Source organism: Rhinolophus ferrumequinum, chromosome 12 (genome assembly GCF_004115265.2).
Source record: "Rhinolophus ferrumequinum isolate MPI-CBG mRhiFer1 chromosome 12, mRhiFer1_v1.p, whole genome shotgun sequence".
In the NCBI taxonomy this organism is placed as follows: domain Eukaryota; kingdom Metazoa; phylum Chordata; class Mammalia; order Chiroptera; family Rhinolophidae; genus Rhinolophus; species Rhinolophus ferrumequinum.
This window is the reverse complement of record NC_046295.1, coordinates 71,420,434-71,433,608: the sequence shown is the minus strand read 5'-3', so window position 1 is coordinate 71,433,608 and position 13,175 is coordinate 71,420,434. Positions and strand designations below refer to the sequence as shown.

The 13,175-nt window shown below is 38.0% G+C and overlaps 1 protein-coding gene across 1 annotated transcript in view; it reads left to right on the top strand.

Annotated features, from left to right (window-relative positions):
* C5 (complement C5) overlaps positions 1 to 13,175 on the top strand; it is a 73,838-nt gene that overhangs the window by 36,379 nt on the left and 24,284 nt on the right. The window contains 7 exon segments of the mRNA XM_033122143.1: positions 69 to 142; positions 1,276 to 1,415; positions 2,522 to 2,749; positions 4,188 to 4,248; positions 8,810 to 8,899; positions 9,919 to 10,131; positions 10,593 to 10,668. Coding sequence (XP_032978034.1) covers positions 69 to 142; positions 1,276 to 1,415; positions 2,522 to 2,749; positions 4,188 to 4,248; positions 8,810 to 8,899; positions 9,919 to 10,131; positions 10,593 to 10,668 — 882 coding nt within the window.

Genomic DNA, 13,175 nt, shown 5'->3' with positions numbered 1-13,175 from the left:
TGTTAATGAATGCTGTCCAGTTGAGTTAATGTTTCACTGTATTTGAATATCAACATTTTAATTTTCAGAAACCAGTTGCAGCTTGTGCTACCTGATTCTCTAACTACCTGGGAAATTCAAGGTGTTGGCATTTCAAATAGTGGTAAGCAATTTTAAGTTATATTCATTTAAGGAATGATTTGATTACCAAAATGAAGCTTTTATTATCATCTATTTAGTTTACCTAGGACTTAAGTGGCGACATTTTTAAAAATATTCTTTTTAATGTATTACAAAAAGACTTAGATATGCCCACATCTTTGACCATATCAATTTCTTCCTTTGCTCTTCTATCAATGATCTTTTTATAAATGTTGATGTCAAGTCCCTCTTTTCTTCTTTTTCTCTTTTCTCTTTTTTTTAAGGTTTTGCTTTGCCTTTTTAAAAAAAAAAATTATTTTTTATTTTTTTATTGGGGAATATTGGGGAACAGCGCATTTCTCCAGGGCCCATCAGCTCCAAGTCGTTGTCCTTCAATCTAGTTGTGGAGGGCACAGCTCAGCTCCAAGTCCAGTTGCCGTTTTCAATCTTTAGTTGCAGGGGATGCAGCCCATCATCCCATGATGAGAATTGAACCGGCAACTTTGTTTTTGAGAGCTCACGCTCTAACCAGCTGAGCCATCCGGCTGCCCCTCTAGCAGCTCAGCGGCAGCTCGTTGTCTTCAATCTAGTTGTGGAGGATGCAGCTCTCTGGCCTATGTGGGAATCGAACCAGCAACCCTGTTGTTCAGACCTCTTGTTCTAACCATCTGAGCCATCCGGCCGCCCTTCTTCTTTTTCTTGAGTAGAGTTAGAAATAAATGTGTGATTTCTTTCCTGGGCTGACGCCCTTATGTGGTGATTTAGTACAGATACTTTATAAATAACTTTAGGATTGGTTTTATTTATTTGTTTGTTACTTTTTGTTTTTACAAAGTCTTGGTTTCTACAATCAAAATGTTATACCCATTAAATGGAGTCAATGGTGAATATATAAAAAGTGATTTGGTGCTTTAGTTGAAAAACTCATGACCTAAATAAAATTCAGTGCTTGTTGGACAAATGAAGTTTTTCTGTTAATACAAATAATTGTTGAAATAAAGATCGATGAGTAGAAAATTCAAGGACATGGGGTGATGAGGAAAACATGATCTAATTTTTTCTTAAAGCAAAGCAAATATGAGACATTTTAGTACTAATAAAGTATTATAGGAATTCCTTAATATGTTTCTCTTTTGCTTTCTCTTTGGGCTGAAGGTATATGTGTTTCTGATACTGTCAAGGCAAAAGTGTTCAAAGATGTCTTCCTGGAAATGAATATACCATATTCTGTTGTACGAGGGGAGCAGATCCAATTGAAAGGAACTGTTTACAACTATAGGACATCTGGGATGACGGTAAGTAGATATTTATGGTATGTTTAAATAAATGGAAAAAAGAAGAATTCTCTAACGTCCTGAGAATTTTATTAATGGAATTTTCACATATACAAAAAAATAAAAACTCAACTCAGTTCTACAATGTAAACTAATATGACCCAAAAGGCTTCTTTAATTCCTGTCCCACCCAGAGTTGTTTGTGTTTCCAAAGAGAGAAGAGAAACTTTGCATTTTTGAGGAATTCCTCAAAATTATTTGTTGAATGTTGAATGTTGACATTCTTTCTTGTTTCCCTGAGTGATTTTTTTCCTGAATATTATGGATTTATTCTTTTGGGTACAGTTCTCTATAGTTCACTAGATTTTGGAGGGGAGATGAAAAATGTTTGCTGTTTGACTCAGAAATTGGTAGCTACTATTATTATCTCCACTGCATAGATGGGGAAATGGAGAATGAAAGAGATCTTGCTTGCAACCTGCTCTTATCACACAGTAAGAGGCAGAGTCAAGATTTGAACCTAGGTCTTTCTGGAACCAGAGTCTTGGTATAAAGTGGGGTACAACTGGGAAGTTAGGAGGTAGGATTGGAAAATTAAGTTGGGGACATATTGGGCAGGGTCTTAAATGCCAAGAGATGGAGTTTTCAGTTTTTCATAAAACCATTTGTTGAATACCAAAGATGAGCTAAAAGACACAGAGACAAATAAGATACACATAGTGCATCTTAGTGGGAGCCTAGGGCTCCCACTGTCTAAAATACAAAGAGACAGTGTAACATAACAAATGCTTTCGCAACAACATGAACAAAGGATTTCAGTGGCTTCACACCTGATTTAGTAAGTAACAGTGTAATGAAGGTAAGACATTTCTGAGCAGTATTGAGCTTTCTAGACATCCTTCACATTGCTAAACTCCACAGCAGTGTGTGTGTGTGTGTGTGTGTGTGTGTGTGTGTGTGTGTGTTTTAGAAAATCTGAAATGAGCTCCCTTCTCTGCCTTAGAATCTAAGGGATTAGTTAACGCTGTAAAAGTATCAGGGGAGAGTGTGTCCAGATGAACACAGTCAGAGCATACTTTCCTTATCATGAAGTGTTTTGATATAATTGTTCACTGGTGATATTTCAGTTCTGTGTTAAAATGTTTCCTGTGGACGGAATCTGTTCGTCGGGAAGTCTAGTCACTGACCGTCACGGAAGAAAGGCCTCCAGATGTGTGTCCCAGAGAGTAGAGGGCTCCTCCAGTCAGCTGGTCACCTTTACCGTGCTTCCTTTGGAGATTGGCCTCCACAACGTCAACTTTTCACTGGACACTTCGCTGGGAAAAGAAATCTTAGTAAAAACATTACGAGTGGTGGTAAGAAAAACATGCTTTCTGTGGTTCTTTTAAAATCACTTTTTTCATTCTGAAAAAAGAAATGATCAGCAATTTATGCTTAAGTGATTCAGAAAGAGACAGAGAGAATCCTGATGTAAATGTAACAAAATGTTAACATTTGGGGAAATGTGGGTGGAGGCTATCTCAGATTTTTTTTGTACTATTCTTGTAACTTTTCTTTAAGTCTGAAATTATAATTTAAAAATTTAAACAAAACAATACTTGCTTATTGTAGAAAATATAGAATACTGAAAAATCACAGAGAAGAAAATTAAAGTCACCGATAATCTCCATACCCAGACATAATCTGATTTTAACAATTTGGTATATAGCCTTACAGGTTTTTCCCCCCCCAATACATTTAGAAAGTGTGTTCTTGAAATCTACATGCCAGACATTATACTAGGCACCAGAGATACAACAATAAATAAGACATGGCCCATGTATTTATAGTTTAGAATTTACAGTCTAGAAAAATTTCTGTTTTATGAGTAAATAGGCCAAAAAAGGAAGAAAACTATTTATTAACTACTATTTGCCCATATAGTCTGTTGAGTGTCTTTATGTTACCTTATTAAGATTAAGATTCTTGCCAAGAGTCACACAGCGAGTTAATTACAGAGCTGGGTCTTCCTAGGTCTTCATTCTCTGAGTTCTGTTTTCAACCATGAAATTCACTTCAGTAAACATTTATTCACTTATTTTGTGCAAGGCTTGTTCTGTGCATCTTTGCATGGTGGTTCCATACCCAGGTTGCCTGGGTTTGAATCTTGGCTCCACCACTTCTTAGCAGTATTGGATAGCAGCCATTGGATAAATTTTTTTTAAAAATTAATTTCAGGTGTACAAAACAATGTAATAGTTAGACAGTTACACCCCTCACAAAGTGATAACCCCTCGCCCCAATCTACTACCCTTCTCACATCGTATATAGCTGTTACAATTCCATTGACTTTATTCCTTATGCTGTACTCTACATCCCATCACTATATATAGCTGACATTCAATATTATTCAGTTTCAGCTTCAGGTATACAGCACAGTAGTCAGGCATCTACACAGTCCATGAAGTGGTCTCCTGGATAAGTTTCTTGATCTCTCTGTGTGTCAGTTTCCTCATCTGTCAAATGGGAGTAATAATAGCACCTAATTCGTATTTTTGACATTAAATGAGCTAATATATACAAAGCAATTGCGTGGTTTATAATAACTTCTATTTAATTGTTTGATCTGATTGTTATGCAGATAGCCAGAAAATCTTATCCCTACATGTATACATAAATATTTAAACATACTTCACCTTCTTAAAAAAAAAAAGGAGTGTTTTTTAATTGGGAAACTGGTTAAGTTGATCCAAGAATTCAGGTTATATAGGTTTAATTATGTTCTTAACTGAATGTTTTCTGCCTTTATTTTAGCCAGAAGGTGTCAAAAAGGAAAGTCATGCTGGTATTACTCTGGACCCAAAGGGTATTTATGGTAGGTAAAATAATTTTGTATTTTATATGTCATCTTTTGCTCTAGAAATTAATATATATGTAACCTGAAACACTATTTTTCAAAATGTTAATTTTGAAAAACAGAATCATAAATATCCAGTTCATTGCCCTTCTTGATAGTATGTGTTGTACTATAATCTGGATGGGTTTACAACAAAGAAAAATAATTCCACTAGTTTTAAATGCAAAGCATTGAAGTAGTAATACTTGCATGACTTCCCTTATATATTAATCATTTTCTATCCATCACAATAATAATTATAACATTTTTACTGAACCATCAGTCCAAAAGAACACATAAGAAAAAGTTTACATACTTACTGAACATGCATTATTTGAAAACACAATAATGTTGATTAATTGCTTTGTAAACTTTTCTTCATTGTTCCTCCTTCCCTGCTTTTCCTTCAACTGAGATATTCTGAATCTTCTCAAAGTTAGAATTTTGCAAACATTTGAGCGCTTAATCAGGGCGTAAATACATAATCTGTTTATGAAATATAGAATGTGCTCAGCAATTTTTTTCAACAAAAAAGACTTCCGTAGTTCTTGTTAAATGGTTAAATTTTACCTTATTGTTGCATTGAATTGTTTTTCTTTTCTTTCAGTGATATAGCAATGGAAATAAAAAAAGTTTACCTACAAATCAACACCTCTATACTCAAAGTGCTATTTCCTCTGGGAAAGCAAAGAATTAAGACCTTAACATTGTAAATTAGCTGAGTATCATAAACTGAGCAAGGATGACTTCAATAGAGTAACAAAAGGAAACAATCCATTCTATGTCCATATGTCCATACGCTAGTGTTTTTCTCTAATTTGGTCTTCACACAGACGTCCTCCCAGCTGTGGGGATTTGTGGGAAGAGTTAACACAAGTTCTGAGGGTTTGGGCCTCACGGGATTACATCATGCCTTAGAGCCACTGCATCCTTTGGCCTCGCCTCCTTTTCACCCTTATGCCTCATATACTGACATTATTGCAAACAGCTTTCCAAAACAGCCCTGTCTTACCCATCTAAGGTGTGACCATCAGGGACACAAGATGGGAATGAATGATCTTTAATCTGGAAATAGATCTCTCCATCAAAAATCTTGATTAAAAAAAAATCTATGCCTCTTTCCAACCTTGTCATGTGACTTCACCCCCTTACCATTTTAGACAACTTAGATTCAGGCCGCTTTGTTACTTTCTAGAATGCTAAGTAGGGTAAAGATAGCAATCAATTCTGTCTAGTTCAGAGAATTTATTAAATACTTCCAATACTTATATGTTGAATTGCTATAGCAGGGTGATACTTCGTAAAGTTCAGGGTTTGTGTTTTTTTTCTAAAGATTTTATTGAGGAAGGAGAACAGGACTTTATTGGGGAACAGTGCGTATTTCCATGACTTTATTGGGGAACAGTGTGTTTTTCCCAGGAGCCATCAGCTCCAAGTCAAGTAGTTGTCCTTCAATCTAGTTGTGGAGGGCGCAGCTCAGTTCCAAGACCAGTCACCGTTGTTCAGTCTTAGTTGCAGGAGGTGCAGCCCACTATCCCTTGCAGGAGTCAAACCAGCAACCTTGTGGTTGAGAGGACGCGCTCCAACCAGCTGAGCTGTCTTGCCACCAGGAAGCTCAGCAGCAGCTCAGCTGCAGCTCGTTGTCTTCATTCTAGTTGCAGAGAGCGCATCTCGCTGGCCCATTTGGGAATTGAACCAGAAACCCCGTTGCCCAGAGCTCATGCTGCTACCAACTGATTCACCCGTCCGCCCCCAGGGTTTTGATTTGTTTTTTTTTTGTTTTTTTTTTGTTTTTTCTTAAAGCTAAGATGTATTTGGAAAAGTAAATGGACAATAATATTATATGAAATCTGAAAAAAATATCTGTGAGGGAGAATGAGATATCGAACAAATTGTAAAGCAATAGTAATGAAAATTGTGTGACATCAACTTAAAAAAGAGTAAACCCAAAGACTCAGTACTCAAGACTAGCCCTAGCCGTTAGTTGCTTTCTCTCCCTGACAAGTTCTTTTCCCTATCTCTTTGCATCACAGATGCAGAGTTCAGCAACTCACCCCCCTCACTTCCTGGCACCCCATCATCATTGGACTAGGCAGGCTCCCTTTCATGTTTTATTTCCTTCTTTCATTCCTGACTCCCGTTCCCATTTTCCTTCCTCCAAATACACCCACTCAAATATTGCTCTATATATGTCTTTGAGAGACGTAATGTTGGTTTCTGTGTGCATGTCTTTTTAAGATGTAAAAGGTTCTGTGCTATAGATCCTGTTCTATTTCTTAAGTTTTTTAAATTCAATACTCTGTTTTAAAGAAATGTCTCTATTGCTATATGTACATTTAATTCGCTGCTTCTTACATAGTATTTCAAAGTATATTCCACCACAATTTTACTTAACCATCTCTTACCATAAACAATGCTGCAGTGAATATCCTGTGCATCTCTCTTTGTGAATCTGTGTGAGCATTTATCTGGACTATGTGTCCAGGAGTGGGATTGCTGAGCCAAAAGGGTACACATATATTCAATGGCATGTACTTCTGTCATATTGCTCTTCATAATGGCTGTATACACTGCTCACACTTTCACCAGCACTACATGAGGGTTTTTACCTCGCTACGTCCTCATCAACACTTGGTATTACTCACCTCTCAAAAATGTGCCATTTTTGTGAGATAGAAAGTGTATTTTATTATTGTTTTAATTTGGATTCTTTTGACTACTAGTGATTTTAAACATTTCTTCATATGAGTGTTGGCCATTTGGGTTTCTCATCTATAAATTGCCTATTCCTATCTTTTGCACTTTTTTCTATTTTTCCATTTGGGTTCTTGACTGTTTCTTGTTAATTTTGTCTCTGGTGTACTTCTTCGTGCAATAATGAGACCTAGTACATTTTGAACAGGTATCATTTATTCTGATATAGTCAAATTCATTCAAATTTCATTTTATTGTTATGTACGATTTGGGGGGTAATCTTTAAGAAGTCTTTCCACATCCTTAGTTCACAAAGATATTGCTGTATTTGCTGTTTATTTTATCCTGTTGGTTTTGCAGATTTAACTTATAAATGTTTTAATCTCTCTGACACCTACCTTTATACGTGATTCTTGATGGGTCTTTTATCATGATCTCTGACAAAGAGTAAAATTGACTTCTCTTAGTTTTAGCTTTCTCTTCTGTATCTTTTCCATCTAGTAGCAGAGTGGATAATGAGAACTGAAATAGTCAAAGGCGGGTATCGATGGGAAAAATGGTGGAGGATCAAATGAAGATCATTTCAAACAACCTGCTGTCATTAAGTACCATACTCGTATACAGAGCATAAACTGTTTGCCAGATTCTCTTTATATTATTTTCACCCTTACAAAAACTCTTTGAGGAAAATTTTGTTACCTCTCTTTAACTGATGAGCAAACCAAGACACAGAAAGGTTGTGTCTCGCTCAGTGTCACGTACAGAAATAAGTTCTTTCTGAACTCTATACTCTTTCAACCATACTGCAAACCTCTTAAATATCTCCACTGAGTTTTAATATTATATCCTGAGCATTTATTAAAGGTTAATGAAGAAAGAAGTTACCTGAGGAAAGTTCCTGTTTCTTCTGCAAAGCCACGTGGCTTGTCCATTAAATTGCAAAATTCACTATTTTTTTTAAGCACCTGTCATGTGCCAAGGACTGTGTTAAGTCCTGGGACTACAGCCTCCAATAAGAGATGGTCCCTGCCCTCACAGAGTTTTCTTAGCAGGGCAATGAAAGGTAGAGTCTCTGTGGTTACTACTATGGGCTCTGCAGGAAAACTTCCTGAGTTCAGATTGCAGCTGCATCTATAGTAGCTCTGTGATCTTGAGCGATTTGCTTTCTTAGCCTCAGTTTCCTCAGCTGTAAAATAAAAAGTAATAATAATAATAGACCGAGCATACAGAGTTGTTGTGAGGATCCAATGTAACGATTGCATTTAAAAAGCTTAGCAGAGTCCTTGCTATTTTATCAGTAGAATGGTAAATACTATCATTTTTATGAAATAAACCAATGGTTACAACAGAAAAAGAGCTGTGATGCAGGTATGCTAAAACTGTTCTCGTGTATAGAGAAAAAGTATCTAAGACTGAGAGAATGTAGAAAGAATTCCAAGGCATGCTTCCCCGTGGAGCGGATCTTCACATTTCCTTGACTAAGATATTACATGTTAGTTATTTTTTTATTTCAGTTTCAAAAACAGTTCTCTCTCTTTGGTCAAACAGCATGATTCCTTTCACTGGTGAATAAGATTTATGTAACCTATTTATTTCCTATCTTGTAATGACCAGGAAGCTCGTAGTCAAATTTAATGCTTTCTTTAAAAAGATGATATAAACCTACAGTTTCATAAAAATCCTCGATTATTTTTAACTTCCTTCTAAAATTTTAATATTGTTTTTTATAAAAGAGTCTTCTTTTTTTTAATTCCTTGGAGATAGGTGTATCGTAGATAATCTGCAAGTAGTCTTCCTCGAGAATTCTGTGTAAACCTAATCTTTTTTTTTTTTTTTTAAACTTCAGGTGCCATTAGCAGACAAAAGGAGTTTCCATACAGGGTACCATTAGATTTGGTCCCCAAAACAAAAGTCAAAAGGATTGTGAGTGTAAAAGGTAAATTAACAAATGCCATTTTTATTTCTCATTTCATTTTGTGCTTCAAACAAAAATCAAATATCCTCATGATTATTCTATTTCTCCTCTTCTCTATTCAGTTTTACAAATTTATACAAATTCACTTCTGGGAGTACCCTACCCCTCATCACACCTTCAAGTCCCTGACCACTTTTCTAACTATCTTCTTCCACTGGCCTGATTTAAATGGAGATTCATTCTCCATGATGGAGGGTGGGGCTGTCATTGGCTTAAAGCCTTCTCTACAATGGGGATGCAGCTGCTTCTAGACTTAAGAACTTCCCATGATCTTAGTGGCCAGTCCTGCTCCAGAGAATGCTTTATGAACTGCAAATGGCCCCAGGAGAGCAGCAGTGCTCTGCTAAAGTACTAGTCCCGGAGGGATTCTCTCTCCCCTCCAATGTATTTGCAGAAGTGGTGTCTTTTGTGGGTTTTCCCTGGTCTCCAGCCTTTACAATTCAATGATATATCATCAGAATAATAGAAGGTTCTGACTACATTTTATTTCAGATAAAATCTTGGAATCACAGAATGGTAGTACTGGAAAGGACCTTTTTAATCAAGTGCAACCCTGTGGTTGCGTATGTAAGAAAGTGGTTTGCCCAGGATCCCACAGTTCAGACTCTGCTTTATGGAAGCAACTGATTAATAGGGTTTACAATGTCTAAAGCTATCTGGTTGGATGGCAACTAATTTTCCTGTCCTCTATGCAGTAATCTGCCCACCCTATTTTACCATTTTACTACCATATTACAGTGGTGTTTTTAAGCCGGCTTTTGGTGTTTCTTTTAAATCCATCTTCCTAACCAGATCTTCTTTTTTCAATTTCCCAGTTCTGAAAAGTAATTCAACTACCCCAATAAAAAGGAAACAATAGGGATGGTTGCTCTTATCTCTATTTAAAGTATATTGTTACTCAAAAGTTGGAAGAAATTGATTGTGTCTACTTTGAATTTTGTGTGTGTGTGTGTGTGTGTGTGTGTGTGTGTGTGTTTCAGGATTGCTCATGGGTGAAGTCATATCTGCAGTTCTGAGTAAGGAGGGCATCGATATCCTTACCCACCTCCCCAAGGGCAACGCAGAGGCGGAATTGATGAGCGTTATCCCAGTGTTCTATGTTTATCATTACCTGGAAGCAGGAAATAATTGGAACATTTTTTATCCTGACTCATTAAGTAAAAAACACTACCTGGAGAAAAAATTAAAAGAAGGTAAACAAATCTATTTCACACATTGTACATAAAACTCTTGTGTTTTTAAACTAATGGTTTAATTAAGCTAATGTTTAAGGTGTTATGAATTATACAAAAGCTTAATTGCAAAAGCATTTCAGCAACAACAACAAAAAAAATCATGACGTGGACTCTACTATGTGAATAAATACCATTTGCTGTTGTATTTTGGCTTCACTTACCAAAATGCCTGGATGAGAGACAAGACACCTGCATTCCGAATCCAGAGCACTTCCTTCCTTCCTTCTTGAATGAGCCCAGAATGTTCTACTCGATAATTCCCAATTCAAATGATTCGTGTACTTCCTTTGAAAGTTCAATATTGGCCACAGAGCATATGCATGCTGCCCAACACCGAAGGAAGTTTACCAGTCCCAGGGGCACTCTTGGAGTAGCAATGAAGGTCAGTGAAGCTGTGTTCTTTTTCTGGTGACTCTTAGGGATGGTGAGCATCATGTCCTACAGAAATGCTGACAATTCCTATAGCATGTGGAAAGGCGGACCTGCAAGCACTTGGTAAGTAGAAGGGTTTGACTTGTACTTTGTATACGTAGTAGTTTATTCATTAACTAAAGAATAACAGCCTTAATGGAAACTTCATTCGTCTAGTTGCTCAGGCTAAAAGCCTACTCGTCCTTCACTGCCCTCTTTCTCTTATAAGCCCCGTCAAATTCAGCAAATACTTTTGGCTGCAGTTTCACAATATATCCTGAATTTGACTGCTTCTCTCCACCTCCGCTGCACCATCCTGGTCCAAGCCACGCTCATCTCTCACCTGAATTATTGCACTAGCCTCCTCTGGTCTTTCAGCTTCAGCCCTTGCCCCCTCTGCAGTCTATACTCGACATAACATCTGCAATGACTCTGTGAAAACATAAGTTAGGTCGTGCCATTCAAAACCATTCAGGAGCTTTCCCATTTCACCAGGGTAAAAACCAAAGTACTCACTGTGATCTACGAGGCCCTCCAGGGTCTAGCCCCATCTCACCTCTCCAACTGCGTTCTCTTCTACTCTCTTTCATTCCACTCAAGCCCCACTGGCCTCCTTGCCGTTCCTCAAACATGCCAGCCATGCTTCCACCTCAGGACCTTTGCATTGACTGTTCCCTCTGTCTGGAATGTTCCCCCCAAGTATCAGCATGGCTGGCTCCCTTACCTCCTTCAGGTCCTTACCAAAAGTCACCTTCTCTATGAGGTTTTTGCTAATCATTCAATCTAAAACCATACCCCATTCCCATCCCAACACTTTATATCCTTCTCAACTTTCCTTTTTCTCCTTAGAATATATCACTAACATTCTTACTTACCTTTCTTATTGTCTGTCTGGCCACTAGAATGTAAGCTCTATGTACCCAGTTCTAAGTATACCTGGTATGGGGAACATACCCAGCATATAGTGGGGGCTAAATAAGTACTTATTCAGTGAAGCATAACTTCCATTAATTCTGATGATTTGTGGGACAGACAATCTGAATTAATTAAATCCATCTGGCAATCTATTTTCAAAAATTACTGTCATGCTTTGACAAGATACTTAATAAAAACACAGTGTGCCATGTGCTTTTTAGGTTCTATTATATGGAACACTTTTAAGGAGTTTAGAATCTAAAATAAATGACATTTAGATTATGTCCTTTAACTATTGAGTCCACATGATTTCCTCCTTGACCCTCTTATTTTCTGTAATCTCTCCTTGTGCAATCTCACCTTTCCTTGCCCGTGACTTCATCACTTCTCTGCAGATGATTGATGTTTCAAGGCCAACTTCTTTCTTAAGCTCCAGAGCCACACTTCTGGACACAATCCATGCCAAATTCATTGTTTTGTTTTTCTGTCCCCTTAATCACCGTACAGCAATCCTCTGTGCTTTGTCCCCACTGACCAAGTCTGACTCCTCTCTTTCCTTTTGGCTTATGTCCAGTCAGTCAGCAAGTCTCACAAACTGTACATTAGAAGTGGGTCTAACGTAACCATGTGTGGATGGCACATTTTCAAAAGCACGTAGATCCCTGAAGCGTGCCAACAAGAAGGTAACAACCAGGATGCAGGGGGTGGGTGTTAATCCACCCTGGAAACCACCACAGCAGGCGCTGGGAATTAAATCCCTGGGGAACAGAAATCCCCATGGAGAAGATGCAACAGCCTCTCAGTAAACACCCAGAGTGTTTCAACAGTTCTGGTCAAGACTGAGTGGGTGGTGTTCACCCAGAAACAGAGAAACACTTGTGTACTGTCCTAGATCCAACTCCGCACGTTCCTTGAGAGAAATAGATACATAGAAGAAAACAGCCAGTACCTGAGTACTTCCAAAAAAAAAAAAATCTTTTTTTTAGAAATACAGGAAAGATACAAAAGAAGAATATATCATTCATTTAAAAAAGGAAAATGAAAACAAAATTTGGAGGTAAGAGAGGGAGTCAAGTGGTCTGAATGGCAAAGGCCTTTGAGGAGCTGAAGAATGGACAGCTGTAGGGCTGCAGGGGTGAGGGAAGAAGGGCAGGAACTAGGAGAGGGGTGACCGTGCAGAGGCATGTGGGGGCCATGAGAGATGTGAGTAGGGCCTGAAATGGGCTTTTTGGCCAGTAGTTCTGAGAATTCAAGCTTCCTTGTGAGCTGGTGAGACGTGCATCAGTAGCATGGCTTGAAGGGAAGTGGATAGACTCCCGGAGGTTGGGGGAGGTGCAGGCCGCAGACAGGGGTGTAGCTTAGATGGCGTGTACAGACTTTCCCATCCAGAATTTTATGATTTTGTTCAGGGGTCAGTGCCTTGACTCAAAACTTCTTGTTTCACCGCTATTGTCTTTAAATTTAGAGAGCGAATTTTTCTTTTCCTCATCAGGCACCAGTTTTTAGCTTGTGTGCAGGCTCCCGATGCTGACATCGCAGGTGTACAGCTCGCCTTTGCTGGGTCCACGGTTTTGGGGTTCTTCCTAAAATCTTCCTTTCTCTCGTAAAATGATGACAACTGACTTTGGAGTCGCATGTTTTAAAATGTTGTTTTCTTGCAAAGAATAACCACTGTA